The 19919-nt window shown below is 39.3% G+C and overlaps 2 protein-coding genes across 4 annotated transcripts in view; both read right to left on the bottom strand.

The window, feature by feature from the left end:
- Positions 1–1864: 1864 nt before the first annotated feature.
- UBE2I (ubiquitin conjugating enzyme E2 I) lies at positions 1865–13364 on the bottom strand. Of its 2 annotated transcripts, none has more exons than XM_027667985.1 (7): positions 13143–13364; positions 9535–9613; positions 9214–9297; positions 5962–6034; positions 4192–4301; positions 3940–4019; positions 1865–2524 (listed from the first exon to the last, which is right to left on the bottom strand). In XM_027667985.1, exons 2-7 carry the CDS (start codon positions 9598–9600, stop codon positions 2461–2463), a joined length of 477 nt encoding a protein of 158 aa, XP_027523786.1. In that variant the 5' UTR covers positions 9601–9613; positions 13143–13364; the 3' UTR covers positions 1865–2460. The 2 variants fall into 2 exon arrangements, with proteins under 2 accessions (XP_027523786.1, XP_027523787.1); XM_027667986.1 differs by lacking the exon at positions 13143–13364 and adding an exon at positions 12941–13067.
- Positions 13365–18859: 5495 nt separating this feature from the next.
- Positions 18860–19919, bottom strand: part of KCTD5 (potassium channel tetramerization domain containing 5) — a 25902-nt gene continuing 24842 nt past the window's right edge. For both annotated transcript variants that reach the window (XM_027667981.1, XM_027667984.1), the window contains one exon: positions 18860–19394. In XM_027667981.1, coding sequence (XP_027523782.1) covers positions 19320–19394 — 75 coding nt within the window. In that variant the 3' untranslated portion in view covers positions 18860–19319. The remainder of the gene's footprint in view (positions 19395–19919) is intronic.

The following is a 19919-nucleotide window of genomic DNA, read 5'->3' as shown; positions in this document are numbered from 1 at the left end:
GTTAATTATTTTGTAAGGAGCCTGAAGTTTAGTAACAAGTTAAAAAAAATTCCCTTTATTCTAATCAATGTGTCTGGAAAGTGGTTTATAGGGATTATTTTTACCTAATGGTATATTAGGTAAAGCTTTTTAACTTCTGGACTACATTTCAACAGGAAAACATGACTTAAGCTATTGCCTTGTTCAGAGGACCTGCCGTATAAGGTGCCTCTGACTTTGCAGGCTTGAACCTGCCATATGTGTTTCAACTACTTCTTCTAGTTTAGGGTAAACTGACTGCCTAAGCTTATAAAAGGAAAAAAACGCTTCCTGGAATTCCTTTAACATCTCAGTGTGTCTTCAGTAACTTTAGTGCTCCTGTTTACTCTCATACAGTCCTAAGCAACACCATGTTTTGGGACTTCATATTCAAAACTGTACCGTTAAATTTCAGATGGCAGGTTCAGCAGTGCTGTCTCTGTGCATTCTCAGCACTCCAAAGCACTGCACCAAGTCACAAATACACACTGTCTGGCCCTTAAAGGTTTGAGTCAGACTCGTACCAGCACTTGCACCTTAGGCCACTTTTCCACATGCTGCCAGTTTGTACAGTGAAAGTGAGCCGGTAGCAGGTTTGTTCTGTACATTTAAATAGAATACTCTGAAGTTTCTAGCACCCAACTGAAACTTACTTAAAACTAAACTTCAGCAACTCTTCACTGGAATTGGAGATACTAAGGGCAATTTGTAGACTCACCTTCTCAGATCAAAGTTTTTCAAGTCACAGCAAGACTTTCTCCTCTTAACCCTCTACCGCTAGAGACTAAATGCCAGACCTGTTGGAGCTAGAGCTGAGAATAACAGCAGCACTTTGAGTGGTACAAATATTCAATCTGCCTTTTAAAAAAAATTTTAAAAAAGAAGCACAAGTAAATTAATTCAGCAGGGAAACTTTTCCTTTGATTCAGTTTCTGAACAACTCACTGTCCCACCCCTACGACGTCTTTTCCAAATGAGCTGTTTCAGCAAGGGTTTCTAGATAGTGACAAAGCAATCCTACAAAATTTTTAAAGGAGTGAGAATAATGAGGGTGTTAGCAATTCTAATTTAGGAATACTTTTATATTATAAAGCCAGAGTAATCAAATGCAGACAAGCAAAATAGATCTGAGAACTGAGCTGTAAAACACTTAGATTAAGTCTTGAGCAATAGCCATTTTTTAATAACAAAAGCCTTGAAGAAGCTATAGCTCAAACGGAACAAAGCTTTTAACAATTAATTTGTTTTGCAGAATGATTTTGACTAAAAAATACAATTAAAAAAGGCAGTGAAAGTTTAATAGAGGGCATATCAGCTCGACATACATGAAAATAACTTACATAATTTAACTGATTTCCTTTACAGAAGGAAACTGTCATTGCATAGATCACGTCCTTGTCCTAAAAGCTATATACATTGACATATGGAATAAGGCACAGAATTATTTGATAAACAAAACCATTTAAAGTCTCCAGTTTCTGTAGGTCCCCTTAAACTCCTTGGATGGCTTCTATTATTGTTCCTATCAGTCTAATGCTTATGCTAACGTGATCACACCAGTTTGGTGGTCCCATGATGATGCACAGTAAGCAACTGGTCTCCAGTGAGTCAGAATTCTGTGTGCTGCCTAAAGGAACTGATCAGAGGTGACTTGCTGCAGATACCACACAGTGAAGGGCCACATTCATGTTGGGGGTTGGGGCAGGGAAAACAAATGAAGACACCATCTAAACAAAAGGTAAGTGCAGCATCACAGGCCTTAAAGATAGGACTTGCACTGAATTGTGTTCAGAGCCACTTAAATGGCAATCTTTCAATCATTTTAATGAAGATAAATGAAACAAAGCCCTTTATATAAACAGTTTATTTACTCTAAACAGCAACACAGACAGAATGCCATATAAACACAAAGGAAGTGACGCAGAATAAGGATGCTGGCTAACTTTGGATCTCGGAGGCTCTTAAGCAATAACAACCTAGTTTCTGAAAGATAGAAAAAAACAAATTCAGGGAGGGAAGGGGGTGCAGGGCATGATTTTTTTCATACAGCCAGCTAGAGGCTAAATACAGTTCTAACATTTTAAAGCATGCCTGCATCAGATAGCAAAGTAACTAGAGATACTAGTGAATTTATAGAAGTATAAAAGTTTATAATTTTACAGCAGTTGAAATACTGACATCAATATTAAAATAAAAGCAAGTTTTACATAACAATCAAAAATACAAAAGACTGAAGGAAGAGACCCTGTATGAAAAAACTGGGGGCAATTCAGCAAATTTAGAACTGTATACAAGTGGCGAATATGGAAAATGGCACACATACAACCCCCTCCCCTAAGTGGATATTAATTGTACATAGCAACATTAGATTTTGCAAAAGTTTTGTAAACAAGTTCGTGCCAAACCAATCCCTTCCTTTTTAAGATGCTGCATGACAAATGCTTATGATGGTGCAAACTTCTTGGCTTGTGCTCGAACCCTCTTTTCATATTCCACTCTGTTTTGGCTGAAAAGAGAAAAGGTAATTACAGCTGGAGAAATCGTTAGTTCCATATTGAGGAGAAACAGAAGAATAAGTCTTTGCTGAAGGCAAAACCATCAGATAGGAATTCACTGAACACCACAATAGATTAAAGGCTTTTCTAGACCATTACTTTAATAATTTACTTCGGATAGAAGATTGGTACTGTTCAACTCATCACTTCTCAAACATCACCTGTTGTCAAATGACTGTACTAGTTTAATCTCAATAGATTCCACCCCCCTCCCCCAAGAAGGACTTAAAGGAGAAACAAGACTAGCCAAGACTCCCATACATGCGTGTGAGAGGTGATTAAAAAAAATACATGTTATACATGTATAACAGTATATTATTCCTGCCCAATATTCCCTCAGAGTGGCTTTTTTTTAATGAGGCCTGCCTCATCATTCCTGGCTCCCAAAGGTGTTCCCTGCAACTCTGGCCCCTTAACTGTCCTCTGTATGCACTTGGCTCCATCAAGTCTTCAGTAAGTATTTAAAAAAATAACATTCGGTGAAGCCTTTAATTAAATGCAAGCCACACTACCCATCCCTATGTTTCCTTTTCACTAGGATCCTATAAAAAGACATTTTTGACACAGCTTGCATGTGCAGTCTCATACAATGCTATTTTTCAAACTTGGCAATCTCATGGAGGCCTCCTCTGTCCAGAACGGTAATTCCACGTTTCTATCCTGGTCATTATTTCAGTAGCTGTCAGTGCCAAAAAAGCATTCGTTTAAACTGTTTTGCTCCCCTAAAGATTATAGAACAACCATCCACTTTTAAAGGTGGGAAAGTTATTAAGCTTTTTAAAAAAAAGTTCTTTTTAGCTGACAAATTATCACCTTTCTCAACAAATGCAAACTTCATTCAACTAAAGCTACAGGTGTTCTGTACTTTCTAATTCCTTCTTTTGGGAAATGTAATTTTCACAGAACACCCTGTTTCCTACAGCACTCACAGCTCTCCTTTATCTTCAGGCACAAGTGCTTTCAGGTACCCACTTCTGGAGAGAAGTAAGTTACTCCTGGACTGACAAATGTTTCTTGTCACCTAATTCAGTCTCATGACACCATTATGCCTCATTACTACTACTCAGCCTTTAGGGGAAAGGATTCTGTGTTGGGTTAGAACCAGGATGAGAATCATAATCTAACTGAAGGAGTCTTCACACTTTATTGCTGTTGTGTTGCTATTAAAAGCTCCACTAGGCCTGGTTACCATAAGGTTACCATTCTGTTCAAGGTTAGCACAGTCTAGGCATCTCCACGGGATATAGTCATGAAGGTAAGAAAATTCCCCTGATCATTCCTAAAAACATTTCCACGTTATGCTCCTAAGTAACAGAGAGCTGTATGCAATATGACAGCTTTCAAGCTAATACACAAAGATACTTACCAGTAAATTGTGTAAGCCTCTGCTTGAGCTGGGTCTTGAATATTTGGTTCATTTAGAAGTTCTTGTATTCCTAACAAGATCTGTGGAAAAATGAGTAGAAGTAACATAGGCATAGATATTACTGAAAGATATTCACTGAATAACCCATAGAAATCAACTACAGAAACACAGAGTGAACATCTTACATTCACATCAGATAAGAAGACAACACAAATAAAAGGGCAAAGAATAAGTGTAAGTACAACTAATGACCTGTTTAATTGTGATTGCGGGTCGCCAGTCCTTATCCTCCTCTAAGATGGAGAGACACACGGTGCCTGAAGGATACACATTTGGGTGGAATAATGGTGGTTCAAATTTACCTGATAAAGAAGAGAGAATTATTTCCATGCAGTGCTAAGACGAAGATCAGAGAGCTGGCTTAGATCAGTGGGGGAAAAAAAAACCCAACCCCCCCAAACCAACACTGGTGAAAGACACCCTCATGCCTCCAAAAAAAAAAAACCCCTACAGATTTCTGCAGCTATTAATGTCAGGGTTTTTTTTGGCTCAGCCTGCACCTAAGCAGGAACTCCATCACATCTATGGTATCAATCCAGGCAATCTAAGATAATAATTTTGACCAGTAATCTTCTGGTTTAAGAACGGAAACTGACAAAATAATTCGTAGTAGCTTTGTGATAACGACTTTTTAAAACCAGTTCTGCCTTTTCAGCCTCACATACTACTATATAAAGGAAAGATATGGCCCTTCACTCATCTTTTCTCTTCTTACTTTAAAACTGAAACTTTCATACAAGAAAGACTTAAGTTTCTAGCATTTCTTTCAGTTTCACTTTTCCTATGTATTATCAAGATGCACTGAACAAGAGGAACCAATAAGTTACAAGACTGACTTAAGGCTTGTGCAGCTTTCCTTCTGCCACTCTATATTCTGGCATTTCTTTTAATCTTTACAGGACTTAAATGCAATAGCCACCATCTTGAGTAAAGCAATAAACACTTCTTTAGCAATATATGAAACATCTGCATGTTAGTGCAGTTTTCTTATCCAACATCACAAGTATTCACATGCCATAACAATCTTGCTGCTCAGTAAAGTGGTACCTCAGAAGCTGCATTGGCAAGGAGTCTTACCAGTCACATATACATCTTATATTAAGGCATGACAATTCATTTAACAGTTTCAGTATGTGATAACTGGTATTTCTCAAGATAATAACGTTAAATATTGTCTAGTTAAAAGGGATGTTTCCCCCTGCACCACATGTATTTAGGTGGTAACAATCAAAACGAGTAGCCAAGACAACTGATGGAGCTAAAATATGCAAATGTGATGACAGAGGAACTGCTGTCAAAAAAGCCCTTTGTAATCACTGTCATTGCTTTGAGATGGCAGCCAGTTCAAGAACCACGAAACTACACAAGGTAATAGATGTTTTTGGGTTTCTATAGTACAAAAGTTTTGAGACTGTGTAAGGAAAATTCAATTCCAAAACTTAATATGGAAATTAGGTATCTGAAGATCTCTTATGCACAGTAGCAGAAAAAGAGCAGATTCATGGTTCAGAGCAAGCTGATTATAAGGCTCAAGTTATTGGACCTTCTTTTTCACTAAGTTCTTGTCTTCTGAGTTCTTAGTTGAGAAGACCAAGTTAGCAGTAAGAATACACAAAGGGATTTGGCCTGAGCATCCCTACCTACCAGCTTCCAAGGAGTGCTGATCATGTAATGAACACTTCAAGCAATGCTTGTCTCAAACTCTGAGGGAACCCACACAGCAATCTCCCTCTCCTCCCAATTTTGTTATATTGAGCACTTAACTGATTTCATCACAACTTTTTTAATGCAAAGTGGTGAGTGTGGAGGGGGAAAGCAGTGTGACTTAAAAAACAAACAAACAAACAAACAAAACCAAACAAACCCCACAAAGCTGTAAGAAAGTAATAACCATTTGTAGAATCTCGTGTATTAGTTCAACACTTCTCTAATAAACCCATGGTTTTCAGTAATTTTACTTACATTTTGGGGGTGAAGAAGGATAGTCATCCTTGAAAAGCATCCGTAGTTTAAATAAGCCTCCTTCCCATGGTGTCTATAAAAGTTAAGGTAAAGTTTAGGTTACAGCAAGGAAAAGTCAAGCTTGTGGAAAGCAGCTTACCAAGAGTACCATTTCTCAGGCAAAGCACAAGATATTTTTCTGCTACACAGCAGAAAAGAGCTGTCCTACACTGCAGCACCCCGTCTACACTGAAGAGAGTTATCCAACTCCTACTCCGTAAGAAACTGAAGTGGAAAAGCAGGGGTTTCTTTCTTCATTACAGCTACTAAGTGTTGCTGAGTCATCAACAAGAGTCAGGATCATCACCAGTAATTCCATATAAAAGTAAAATGTTCATAGTACATAAGAACAGAATACTTCCGAAGTTTTACATGATATACACATGCAATGAAGAAGGGGCTGTTGTACCCCCACTTAAGTCTGAGAAGATGGGATATGGATACAACCCTTAAGCACGTGGGTGTAAATGGCTTCTATTGTGCCTTATGAGAATGTGGCAAATAAACCCACAAATGAACAAAAAATGTGGACAGCACTGTAGTATTGCTACAGTTACATGAGGTTCACTAGTCTAAACTAGCCCTGTCTACATTTGGTAGCAGGGAGTCTCAGATTCCAGTTTTTTGTAAAACAGAAATTCTAAGAAGCTCTTTATCCCTACCCAAAACCAGGAAGAGCACTCATAGGAGCAGTTCCCATGGCACAGAGCAAACCAAGTAGGACTGTACTAATCAAAAGGGTCACATAAACAAGAAAAAACATCTAGCAATAGACAAAAAGGCTGTCTCAAATATACAAAACACATAAACAAGGAAAAAAACCATCTTCTGACAAACTGAGTTCTGGTAAGAAGTGTAGAAATATAGAAAATATTATTACAGATGTAAAATTTAGACCACTTCTCTGTAACTTGCCCTTGCTATGTAAACACTGCAATGGAAGTGCATGTTGAGTTCATCCACTAAAACAACTGGAGTAAAGGTGGTCTCATCTTACGAGCAAAAAGTGATCAAATCTTATCCTCACAGGCAGACAGATACGTTTGAAGTCTACCTTAGGAGGAAATTCCTAATTCTTTCTTATCTGAAATACATGGTTTTTAGCTGAAAGAAGAAAAAAACCAAAACACCAAAACAGAACACCCCAAAAATCCACAGGGAAAAAACCAAAACCACTCCATTGTAATTGGTAATCATTATGCAAAGCCTCAAGCTAAAATAGCAAAAAAGCCATACTAGGAAATAAGAAGATAACAACATTTTCAAAAGTGAATGAGTTTGATGACATTTGCTAGAGTGTATTTAAGCAACTTGATCTAAACTGCTGTAGTCAGTTGTCAACAACTAGAAAAATCTATTCTCCATACCTTGTCAGAGGAGTCCCTCTTTAGAAAACAGGAGTTTTTTGACAAAATAAACTTTACCTGTTTTGTTTGCTTTCAGTCTCAGGGGAAGACAAATAGCTTTTAATAATTTCTTCGAGTAGGAGGACAAGAACAGTCGACAAAGTTTTTACTATCTTTCTGATAGAGCAACACACTTTATGGGTGAAAGAGAGTGGACACTCAAAGGCCTCACTAAGATAGCAGTGTGACAGCAGTGGCACCAAGACCACACTGCATTACAGGACTAGTTGCAGATGTCCTTCGAGTCAAATTCTAGGTAGTTCACAAGTGATTTGACATCAAAAAAAAGTGAATGGAGATATCCAACCCAGGACTAACACCACTTCTATTTTTGATCTGGCTGCAAGTAAGCATTTTAGTAGTTTCAACTACTCATCTCAGGGGAAGCAGCAGCAGCACAGCATAAAGGCAATAGCCAACTGCTTGGTCTCGTAGAGATGAGCAAGTCATGCTGCTGCTTGTTAGAGACAGCATTTTTACTTGAGTAAAAACACTCTTTTTTTTAATAGTAGAAATCATATCAGCATAACTGATCTTTTCCTGGCATGACACATTTTCTAGTAAGCAAGAAGCTGCCTCTAAGGTCTTGCTTGTTCCATTTTGTGGTTTACAAAACTTCAAAGCAATAGCATGAAGATTTGGTATGGTATGAAAATTTTACGTAAGTATTTAAAGGTGACATCTTGATAAGGTACATAAATTATATGGGATAATCTTGCTTTAGCAGAACACAAGGGGATGAGTTTTTCCTTACACTGTTAAATTATTTGTAGTTGCTTCTTTAAGAACTAACTTGAGCTGTGCAGACAACTACTAAAACTAAGCTGTAACTGTAACAGCAATGCCACATTCAGCATTAAACTGAGGCAACAATACAGAACCTGCAGCTTTTGCCTACACAGTGTCTTCTCAGAAGCTAAGAAACAAGATCATAAGGGAATTTAAACAAGTTTGCAATAGGCAGTAGAACAGGGAAGGCAAAAAAGTCCAATGTCCAATGCAAAACACTGAAGACCCAAAGAATTAAAACCACCAACTAATTAATAGTAGTATCTCAGAAGAAACAACTGCATCCAATGAATTCAAGAATAATATCTACACGCTAAATAAGATCTTGAAAAATAGAAAAAAGATTCTGCTTAGAATGAGCTTTTATAATGACAGTGTAAAAAAAAAAAATCAGTTCTGATAGCTACAGACTTTTTCCTTTCCCTTGTTATTTTAAGGTACAGGACACAGAAGCACAAGTGAAATCAGATAAAAAGAAACATTATTAGAGAGCTCTATCTTCTTTCCCCAGTACAAAAGAGAAAGTTCCATAAAATGGAAGGCAATGAGATTCCATGTAGATAACACAAATTATTTTCCATGAAATCCAAAAAGATAAAAATGGTGCACTTCTCTGAAGGATCTCACTATTAACCAGCAGAGGCAGTTAACCCAGCAGAGGCAACATTTTGGTAGTAATTACTTTCAACCTTTAGGGCTTAAAACAACACTTAGTAAGAACTGAAATCACAAAAAACCCTGACACGAAGCAGAAGACAATCTCCAGTTTGTTCAATGCAAGATTCTTACACACTCCTCTGAAAACTTTTATTCTTAAGGTGGTCAGGTTGAACAGGCTCATGGTGTATTTTGTCCAATACTCTCACCCCACTGCACTTGGATTTTAAAGTAGCAGCAGGATCTAGGTATTTTTATTAAACTAAATGTAATTTGTATTCTCTATTGTTGGTGTAATGCATGAGCAGATTTATGCTACTTTTCACCATAAATAAGAAGTTAGGAGAATAGTAAGTCTTACCCCTTTCTTTCCTGGAATAGCACACTCCCAGTTCATTAGATTCATTGTGCCATCTGGATTTTTTGTAGGTACTGCTACAAATCCCTGAATTAAGGCAAAAAGCCAAAGGGTGAGGATTTTAGAAGATGTACTTAAAATACTTTATGACATATTTTATCTTTACACAGAGTTACTTCTTTTTGCACTACATAGTTTTTAAGCAGCTTTTTTTTTTATTAAAAAAAATTTAATTTTAAAGAAATCCCATCAAGGTAAAGAAAAATCATCATCAGAACACCAAAACAGCTGCAGAGTCAGAAATTTGGCAGTTCCCATACTTACAAATGGATGATCTTTCCTCCAGGCTTTTCTCTCCTGTGCAAGTCTGCTAAGAGCTATGCCAGACATATTCAGAGTCCCTCTGAAACAAAAGTAATTGCTTTTAGTATAAACTTTTACTTACAGTGTAAACAACACATTATATTACTTGTTAATAAGCCCTGCCCACTTAGGAATTACTTTGGCCTCTGATTTTCAGTTCTGTAACTGTTTAAACTGAAGACACGTTTTTGCACAGCATGCAGAATTTAACATCAGGAATAACATCAAGTTTGCCCATGTCATCAAGTTCTTAGTTACTGGACTTGACCTACAAAATTCTATCCTTACCTTATTGCTTTATATTTGAACTACATCTCAGAAGCAACTTTGACAGCAGCTTGACAACACAAACTCTGTTAGTAATGGAAAGAGTGCTCAGACTTCCTATTGTGCAACTGATAAACATGTCTCTATTTCCTTCCTACACCACATAAGGAATGGTTTTCTTCTGCGGGCAAACACCTGTACTTCTCCCATTTCTGGCAAATGGGAATAAGAAATGTTACTTTTAGGGTAAATTCCTTTTGAAAGCCGGTATTCCACACAAAAGCAACACAGGCACAGAACATAGCAAAGTCACATCACTTTTGCAGTGATGCCACTATACAACTTCTAGACAACAGCAGGAACAGACAGCAATACAGAACTGAGCTAAGGAAGAACCAGTGGCTCATTCCACGAGACAGGTTTTCAATTCCAGTATCAACTGAACGATATCTCCGCACCTTCACTGCCTCAGTAAGAGCCAAGCATGGTGACCAAGGCTGCAGAGGAAACATGCAGAGCACAGGTCACTGCTGCATGACACAGAGCAGTTCCAGACACGATGGCTGCACAAGTGGTGCTTTCAAATACAGGGGAGGATTCTCCATTTACCCAGAACAGTCCTCAAAGCAAGAGTTCATTTTTCATTGTCAAATTATCTAAACTCAGGGTTTCATTAGCTACATGGTCAAAATAAACACCAATGAAGGTTTTTAATCCTCCTCCCAGCTGCACTTCTACCCATCCTAGGAGCTGATAATTGGCAGTGGGAGAAGTCAGGCCAACTTGTTCTCAACTCACAAGCCTTTATGACAGCCAGAAGAGTAGAAGTCTTACAGTTCTCTTACTGTTAGAACACTTAACCACCTCATAGAATTAAGGAAAGTAGTATTACCACTCTATTGAAACAAACACTGGTTAAGCATTATGCAAAATTTTACAATCTCTCAACACGTAGATTACTTGTAAGAGTATTGCAGTCTACAATTACTATATCAATTGTAGCTCTTTAAAAGCACCAGATTAAGCATTTTATGCAGTTCCTAGGACAACGGATATTTCAAATCCCTTTTTCCAGCCTTTTTTTTTTCACCTTCAAACTAGCAACTAAATTAACGTGAGATAAAGCTTTTTAAAAGGGACCATTAACACTCAGTGAACATACACATACAAAAATCCTATATTGAGTTATGTCAGAAGATTTGCAGGACTTAGTCAACACAAACTGTACACAACTTTGGGTTTTAGTCTGTTCACACACAGGAGATATGGAGCCACTGAAAAAGGTACCAGGGGAACAAAAAAACCCCTCTCCCTTAACCAAATTATACAAGGAGTCATTTTAAATATGCTGAGAGCCCACACACTTGCAACAGATGTAAATGAACTACTGACGATACAGCAAGATTTCAGTTGCCCTGCTGGTATCTGGTGGTCCAGTAATACCAACCTTCCCATCATAGTTTGAGAAAACTATTTTTTGCTTATAAACCATCCAAATATTCTCAGTTCAGTAAATCAGCTACCTTTTCTGCCAAAAAGACACATTACAGGATGCTTTCAAATACATGAATTCCATTTCCTGTGGCTAATAGCCAATTAATTACATGCACCCCAAGGGAAATGCAGGGCACATTAACAGTGTATGTCCTACAGAACATGGCCAATCAAATAACTTTTCAAGACAAACCCCTCAGTTTTCAGGCCGTGCATCCTGCTTTTGTTATGCACTATACTGTGCCCTAGTACATTAAAGATTTGCTTATGTTCTACAAATATCTTTTCAAACCTTGAGGCATTTTACTTAGTTCAGCACCGATAGACTACACCCAAAGTTTCAGCGTGTGTGAGAGACAACAGGCTTCACGTGTATGGTTCCCACAGGCTTCAGTCATACTGACATGGGCAGACAAGCACCTAAAACCTCATCACAGTTTACTAGAAAATAGAGATTAGACAGAGAAGACTGAAAACCTGTTTCAAAAATTAAGGTTCCATTAGGTAAGCATCCCCTCAAAAAACAAATTGCCGATATTCACTCTATATATCCCCATCTATTTATGTGCCACATCACTGGAAATAATTTCCCACCAGAGAAAGTCTATCAACCCTACCTTGTACATGCCAGACAAGTCTAAGAGACCAGTTTTCACATTTTATTTGAGTTTAATACCCCAAACACACCCTGCCATTAAGAGGTAGCAGTGTCCCCTATCAATTCAGAAAGTTAATTGAAACTTCCAAATTTACTCAGTTGCTTATCCCTGCTTCTGTTACTGCCTATTTTGGAAAAAGGACAAAACAAAACCAATACACTCATCATAGGTGCAAACTTTTGTGTTCCATTACAGAACATCTTCCCCATCTACATCCTCTTAAGGAACAACCTCCTGCCATGCACAAAACGCAATTCTTGCAAAGAACCATTCCCGTGCCACAGAAAAGTCCCTAAATATATCAAAACTACGCTCTTTAAAATTCAGAATTTCCAGTAGATCTTATTAATTCTAAATCTCAAAACGTTCAGATTACCAGCCTCACATTTTTACTTCGCAGGTTAAATACCGACATAGGAACAAATTATTATGGGAGTCATGGCTGGGCTTCGCGAACGAAGATTTGGGAAAGGTCTCTACCCACGTTTTGCTCCCAAACTGTACAGACTTTTATTTTTCAGAAGGTTGGAGAAAGCCACGGGCTGAGGTTTAATCAAAGCCAACTCTGGACTGGGATAAAAAGTCTCCTCTGCCTGCGGCAAGAAAAAGGCAGAAGAGGCCAAGCGGCGACCGGAGCCGCACGGAGAACAACAGAAGATGCCGCGAGGCGATGGGCTCGGTGCTGGACGGCCCGAGGCCTGCACGGGACACCCCGGGCCCGCCCGGCGGGGTTCCCGGCCCTCCTGGGCGACCTCCTCCACCGAGACCCGCGGGCGGGCAGCGCTGCGCTCCGGGCCCGGCCTCAGGGCAGGAGCCGCCGGGCCCGCACGCCCGTGGCCGCCGGGCCCGGCCCGGCCCGCCGCGGTCAGGAGCCGTCGGCCCTGCCTGCACCCGCCCCGCTCCCGGCCCCGCTCCCGTTCCCGGCCCCGCTCCCGGCCGGGCCTCACCGAGAGCCGCCGCCGCCGCCGCGCGTGTCCCGGATCGAGGCCGCGCGAGTGACCCGGATGTTCCCGCTCCCCCCCCCCTTTTGTCTCCACGCCGGAGTTTCCCTCCCTCTCGCCCGGGAGCGGAGCGTGACAGCACTATTATGTCCCTCGGCCCGACCCGTCCGCGCCGCGCACCGCCCACCACTCGCCACGCTTTACGCACCCTCGCGACACAGGACCCAGAGGTGCCCGGACGATGCCTGAGCACAAAGCGCCGGCAGGAATCCAAGCGGGGCTCTCCCAGGACCGATCCCTCCTCGCGCCCCTGGCTCTCGCCAGTCCTGACCGAAAACTGAAGCAACCCTCACCTCTTGCACTGCGGAACCCGCCCGCACCCTGAAAACGCCCCGTCCCACAGCGGGCGGGAGCGCGCGGTCTGGCCGAGCCCCGCCCACTGTGCCCAGCCCAGCTTCTGATTGGAGGATGGGCCCTTGCCCTGGTGATGGGCAGGCGGCGCGGCCTATGGGAGGGCGCGGGGCGGGCTCCGGCCGCGCGCTGGATACGTGGTGCTCGTGCGGGGTTTGGGTCTCTTCGGGTTTTGGAGGGTTTTTAGCGGGTGGTTGTTTGGTTTCGGTTTCCAAGAACGCATTTTTAGTGGCAGAGTACGAGTCACATTCTGATCTCGTCTTTGAGTTATATTTCTAATTTTAATGGAAAAATTTCTAGTCCCGGATGCTCTGCCTGGCCGGGCCCTGCGCTGCGTCGGTGCTTCTGGAACTGCGTGCTGGGTACTATTACAGTCCAAAGGGCTTCTTGGTAACTCTATAATTGACTGTTTCAATAATTAATCACGTAGATTTGAGTCAGCCCTAGTCAGAGCGTGTGCTGAAGGTCCCTCTGGCTGAAAAAACTTTCACCGGCAGCAAATGGCCACGGCGGCCCAGGACAAACACACACCCATCCTGTGCACCTTTCTCAGCAATTTCAGTGATATTACCAAAAGCAGTGGAAACTGTTCCCATTCGGCTGACTAGATCTATCTCATGAAATTGCAAAAACTGCAGTCTTGGAGAACATCACATAAATATGGACTGTGTGTTTATTACTACCAGGCAAGACCTCAGCCCACTGAAAGATGAATTTGCAGGGTCACTTTCATCTTTCTGAAGTGAAACTTCTGACTGAAAGGAAAACTAGCTCCAGATAAACTCTGAAAGTTCTAAAAGATCCAAATAGGATGTTAATTACTTACTTGGTTAGGTCCCCTTTATAAACTGGTTTCTAGTCCAGGTACACACTGCACAAATATGCAACTACAATTTACATCTGAAGTGCTAAACTAGGAATTATCAGTGACATTACACTGTTAGTATCAATTAATACATTTGGAAAAAAACAGATTTAAGACATGAGACTTTAAAAGGGAAAAACCAGGTTTATTTCATGCAGTTTACAATACACCAGTGTTATGAAAAGGAGTTTAAAAAAATACCCACACACTTTTTAATTGTACGCTTTTTTTAAAAGTGATGGTTAACTGTAACCACCTTCAAATTATATGGGAAGCCCTAGCAGATTTCCTTCCAGGGAAATTCCCTGGATTCACTTTCTTGTCTATGTCTGTGCTAAGAGTTTTGGCTAATGCAAATGCATTAAAACCAAATCAAAACTCAAATTTTGCTGCAGTAAGAACACTTCAGAGATAATGAATTGGCACAAAATAAAGTGTTACTGCTAATCCACTATCCAGGAAAGAACATGTTGCAAGTATGGCCACTTGTATATAAGCACAAATAGCTGATGCACAACTAATTTTGAGACCAGTGATTTGGAGGAAAATAAAGAACATCTGTTGAACTGGGTAGGTGGGCCTATAGAGTGCATAGGAAATAGATTTTTCACAGCTGGGTTCAGATGAGGCTAAGGTTAGAAGCAAGTGGAAAAATTTGCCATTTGATACACCTTCAGAAGAGTTTGGTGATCTTGTTTCAGTTCTAGGTAGAGAGACTGGCAACATTTTTCTTACAGTGCCTTAGCACTCGCTTCATTCTAGCAAGTACAAGAGCCAAATTAATGTGAGTAAAGTTGCGCATAAGCTTTTGGAAAATCTTCAAAAGTAGCAAGAATCACGTACATAAATACATTAACCCTTACATTCCAGATGGCTAGGCCTCAAAATCGCAAATTAAGTCAGGTCAAAATTTAGGCTCAGGCAAGGAGAGCACTGTCACAGAACCTCCTCCCCCTCCCACTCCCAAAGTAGCAAAATAACTTTCTAAAAAGTTCCTGTCATTATAGCAGTTATTAACACCCAACATCCTAAGGAGAACCCTTTGATGGGTTCAGAAACCTGTATTTGCAGCAGTGTCTATTCACTGAACTTCTGCCTTGGTAGACCCTGCTAAAGTAAAGGACAATTAAGTTGTGAAGAAATATTCTGTGACAATTTCCTGGGGCAGAATCTTCCTCAAAGCCTCTCCGTTGGCAGTGTGGTTCATAAAAGTTGCTAGATTTCAGCACGGGCAATAGTAAAGTCGTGGGCAAGTCTACTATCTTCTCTAGTGTGCTCCTATATCCAATCTGGATACTGAAATTCCAAGCCATATAGGAACACTTATACCTGCAATTGGTTCAGCCATTTCTAAAAATTATTTTAGAGTCCAGGAGTTGAACAGAAAACAGACTAGTTACTTTTTGAATGTTGTATGTCTCTGGAACCTCAAATTAGCCCTGGAAAGCGTTTTAGCCCTTGGCATTTCTGCACTGAAAATGGAAAGGGTTCCTTCTGACAGTCATTTAGGCAAACTGAACAGTAATATCTATTTAGCCCTTTAAAGCCTCAGTTCAGTAAAAAACCTTTAAAGACAGCTTGTGATTTTTGTGAGCTAAAAGAAAAGTTATATGACAGTTCAGAGAGCCTTCCACCTTTTTTTTTTAAACTGAATATTTATACTATTTTAAGAATCAATAATTCTACACACAAACCCAGGTAAGATCCCAAGATTGTCCTTAAAGCTGGAGATAACTGCAGTCTAAACTATAAAGAAGTAACAGGCAGCATCCTCAGACTTTAAGTATTTCAAATTTGTTGTGTTAGAAAAGACACTTCCCAATGACCACTCAGGTTTTAATCCTACTGTCTTGAGCTAAACAAAATATCTCTTATCAAGAGCCCCATGGTTCAGGGGTGATTGAAGAAGTTAATTTGAAAAACTTGGAAACTTTTGATGTGGCGAGAAAGAGAATAAAATAAGAGAGTGACGCTTTCTGATTTTATAACATCTCAAGTGAACAGAATTCCAGGGGTCATCTCCAGACTCTCTTTCACTTGACTTTGATCTTCATGAAAAGCCCAGGACTTCACTTTTCTCCCAGTACTTCTCAAGGAATGTATTCCAGTATACCTGCATGATTGTTATCTGGTTTCTATGTTATTTCATTGAATCAGATACTATTGCATTTTTGCACTCGAAGGTCATTTTTGTAACAATAATAAAACCAGTAATTTTTAATAAATGTATGCTAATTTGCTGGTGGTAGCTCTCTACAGCTCAAAAAAAGACTGACAACTCTCAACAATCTCAAGAGATATTCACAGAATAGCATTCTGAGAAGCACATTTCTGATAACACCATCATCCTACTCAACAGACTAGTTCCACAAGCATGCCTGCAACCCAGTTTTCTTTTGTTTAATCTGCCAGAAGCTTTCATATTTCTCCTGGGGAAAAAAAAACCAACACAACAAAACAACAAACCACCTCTTTCAGAAAAAAGGAGATTGATTCAATTTTTGTTTTCTGCAGGAAATAGTTCTAATTGATCATAACTGTGCATTCACATTGCTGGAAATGGAGCTACATAAGTATTGTCTTAAGAAAATCTGAAAACAAAAAAGTCAAGATGGATACACTAAGCTTCATTTTTTTAAGAAATATCTTTTCCTAACCCTACAATGCAAGATGAAAGGAACTTTTATCATTAAAATAAACCTATCTGAGTTTGAAAAAAACACATTTTGTTCTGAGGACTGACACTTTAGTAAAGCGTCAATATAAGCTTCTGAATTCAATCAGGCCTTTGACACACATTTAAATTACTGTGGAATAAACCCCTTGCAATTAGCCATAATCCATGGAAATCCCATAGTGAGATGGGATAAAATTCCAGATAACCTTTTGTCTGTTTACTGTGGGAACTGCTGACTCAGACTATACTTTTGGACAGTTATTATGGACCATATGACATTCACATCTTAGAGGCCTCAGAATTACTTCTTCATTGCAGATAAACTCTGATTCACTTGGCACTTGAAGAAGTCAAAAGCATATAATATAAAAATGTCATTTCCGATAAAGGAAAATGGCCTCTGAGGAAATTTAAGGCCAACAATACGCTCTCTGTTTCCTAACTCAAAGCAAGAAATTGCTATAGCAAATTTGAACTTCTCAGTTTTTAAACAAGTTTTGCAAGAAGTTTGTCATGTAAAAGCCTTTAAGGAATTTAGTATCTCTCCCTTCCTGCTTAAGTTCTAACCTGGAATACTGTTCTGATGTAAGAACAGAGGAGCTGTGTAAATTCAGAGTTGGGTCACAGGGGTTTGCATTACAGCTTTGCAGCTCCAGCCTGTCAGTGAACCCTCAGGTCTCCAGAATCCCAGGCAGTTCTCAGGTAGGTACTCTCCAAATGGCAGAAAAGAAACAAAGGACTCCCGTTTAAACTGTATTGGTACATTACTTCATCCTGCAAGATCTTAAAAGAGGAAGCGGTGTTTGCAAACCCTGGTGATGTGGATTGGACTCTAAGGCAATTACTTTGTTACTGTAGCTAACTTTATTGAAACTGCAAGAGTCAAATAAAAAGAAACCAAACTTATTTAGGGATCAATTCCTAATGCCTTGAAAAAGGCTGACAATAGCATTTCCAACTATCTGAAAGCCTCACATGTTCACAAAAATTAAAACAATAAGGACAGTAGCAAGAATGGAAAAGTAGTTAGTTCAAGTGGTCTCAAACAAAGGCATATTTAAAATAATTTACAAGGTACCTGCCTACTAAACTTCTCTTTTTTTCTTTCCTTCTTAAAATCTTTGTGAGGTATTGGAAACAAAGTGCAAAATGATTAAACACTCATTTCCCCAAAATCTGCAGGTAATCTCATAATAAAAGCATGTTTTAAAACTGAAAATACTCCAGTGAAAAAAAACCGTACTTAAAAAACCCACTCTTTTACACATTCTAAATTTGTTCAGTTTGCTCAGTTTGTTACTCATGCTTTGTTGATGTCATTTAGGAAAATTTCACTTTAATAAACAATAGTCTGTCTTTTTTGGGTTAAATAAAAGAAAAAACAGAAATGCTGATTCAGAATGATCATTGTAAAACAGGCATTTTAGGCATTAAAACCAATGCTGAATTACTCTGTAGAGCACATCAGGAAAACAACAAATAACATGGTTGGCTGCAATTCCATGAGCTGGGGAGCTCAGAGAATTTGGTGGAGTCATACTGCTTAAAAACACAGTGACTACTGCAGCAGAGGAAATGTTTTAATATGCAGTTAACACAGACAACTGTTATGCTTATTTTCAGATACACAAGATAATCTGTTACTATTTAGGGGAAATTTGTGTGTTCAATTTAAGCTGATAAAATATGGGTGCCTAAAAAAGTATAAAAGTATAAACATTTCCCCCTACACAATTACATTTTTAGTAAATTAAAGTCCGTTTTAACTTCTTAAAAAAAGACAAAAATTGTATGTGTTGTGGAGGGGCCAGCAGCTTCCTGTGCAGACCACATCCAAGTCGCAAAACGCAGTACAAACCCTTTCAAGCATTAGGCATAGACAAAACATTTAGCCCATTGCTTAACCTGCTTAGTAGAAATGTTTTTTACAAATTGTTCTCTGCCAAACTTTTATCAGTGTGTAAGTCCTTTAAAAAAAAAGCAATTAAAAAAAAAAGAGTAGACCCTGGGTGTTTGAAAATCAGGCTTCTGAGTAAAGGATTACCTACAGTATATGCATAAATTCTGAAATTACTGAGAATGAAAATTGTAATGTCTTTAGAATTCAAAACAATCTTGTAGCTTTTTGAAACTCCCTTCCACTGTTTCCATAAGTTAATGAAGCCGAGTTTTATAATGTCCATTTCATTAAGTGTTTTAAAGATGCGCTAAAGATTTTGCTGAAAACATAGTGTATTAAAAAGCTCCAGTCTAGTGTATTAGCCTTCATCAAGGACAAACTAATAAAGCTGCACCAGATTTTTTTAAACACTCTTCTTTAACTGCATAGTTGAAACTGTATAGAAAGAGAAAGGTTGATTACAGGTATCCTGAATGTCCAAAGTAATCATGTTTTTCAATTGGATGAGCTTGTGTTCACACTAAGGTTCATTTTAATCCCAGTCATAGTGACAAGGACCTAGGACTACCCTGCCATACTTCTGTAAAACCTCCAGCTCTAGAAAAATCTCTACCACATAGTTCAATGCTTATAGGCATTTTATAAAAGCACAAACACACATATGAGTATAAATATCTCAAAAGAAACAGAATGTTCAGTTGGTCATTTTAAGTGAACTTTGATTCCCCTTCCAAGCATCTGGCTAAGACTGGAGCATAACTTTTGCAGGAGACTTTTAACAGAAGGAACATCAAGAATAACTCAGATGAAGGCCATTTTCTCTGAGTTTAGTCTTCCCTTTGGGTGATAAAATATGCTATAAATCCAGTCAATATATACACCCTTCCTCCAGAGAAACCTTTTTTCTGTTGTGTTATTTTTTCACGTGCTAGTTTCAGTTGATCTCCTAGGCTGTTATTACATAATAGAGTATGTCACAGAGCCAAAAGGAATGTGCAGTGTAACACAGTCAACTGGGGCTGCCACTGATTCGGAAACAATGTAGGCCCAAATACTTGCATTTGTGGGCTGTAACGCTTGTGTGTGTGTGTGAGTGTGTGTAGCACCAATTGCATTGTCCTTTTAAGGTTTA

This window comes from Corapipo altera, unplaced genomic scaffold (assembly GCF_003945725.1).
Source record: "Corapipo altera isolate COAL_440 unplaced genomic scaffold, ASM394572v1 104b, whole genome shotgun sequence".
Lineage (NCBI taxonomy): Eukaryota > Metazoa > Chordata > Aves > Passeriformes > Pipridae > Corapipo > Corapipo altera.
This window is presented reverse-complemented; position numbering and strand designations above follow the sequence as displayed.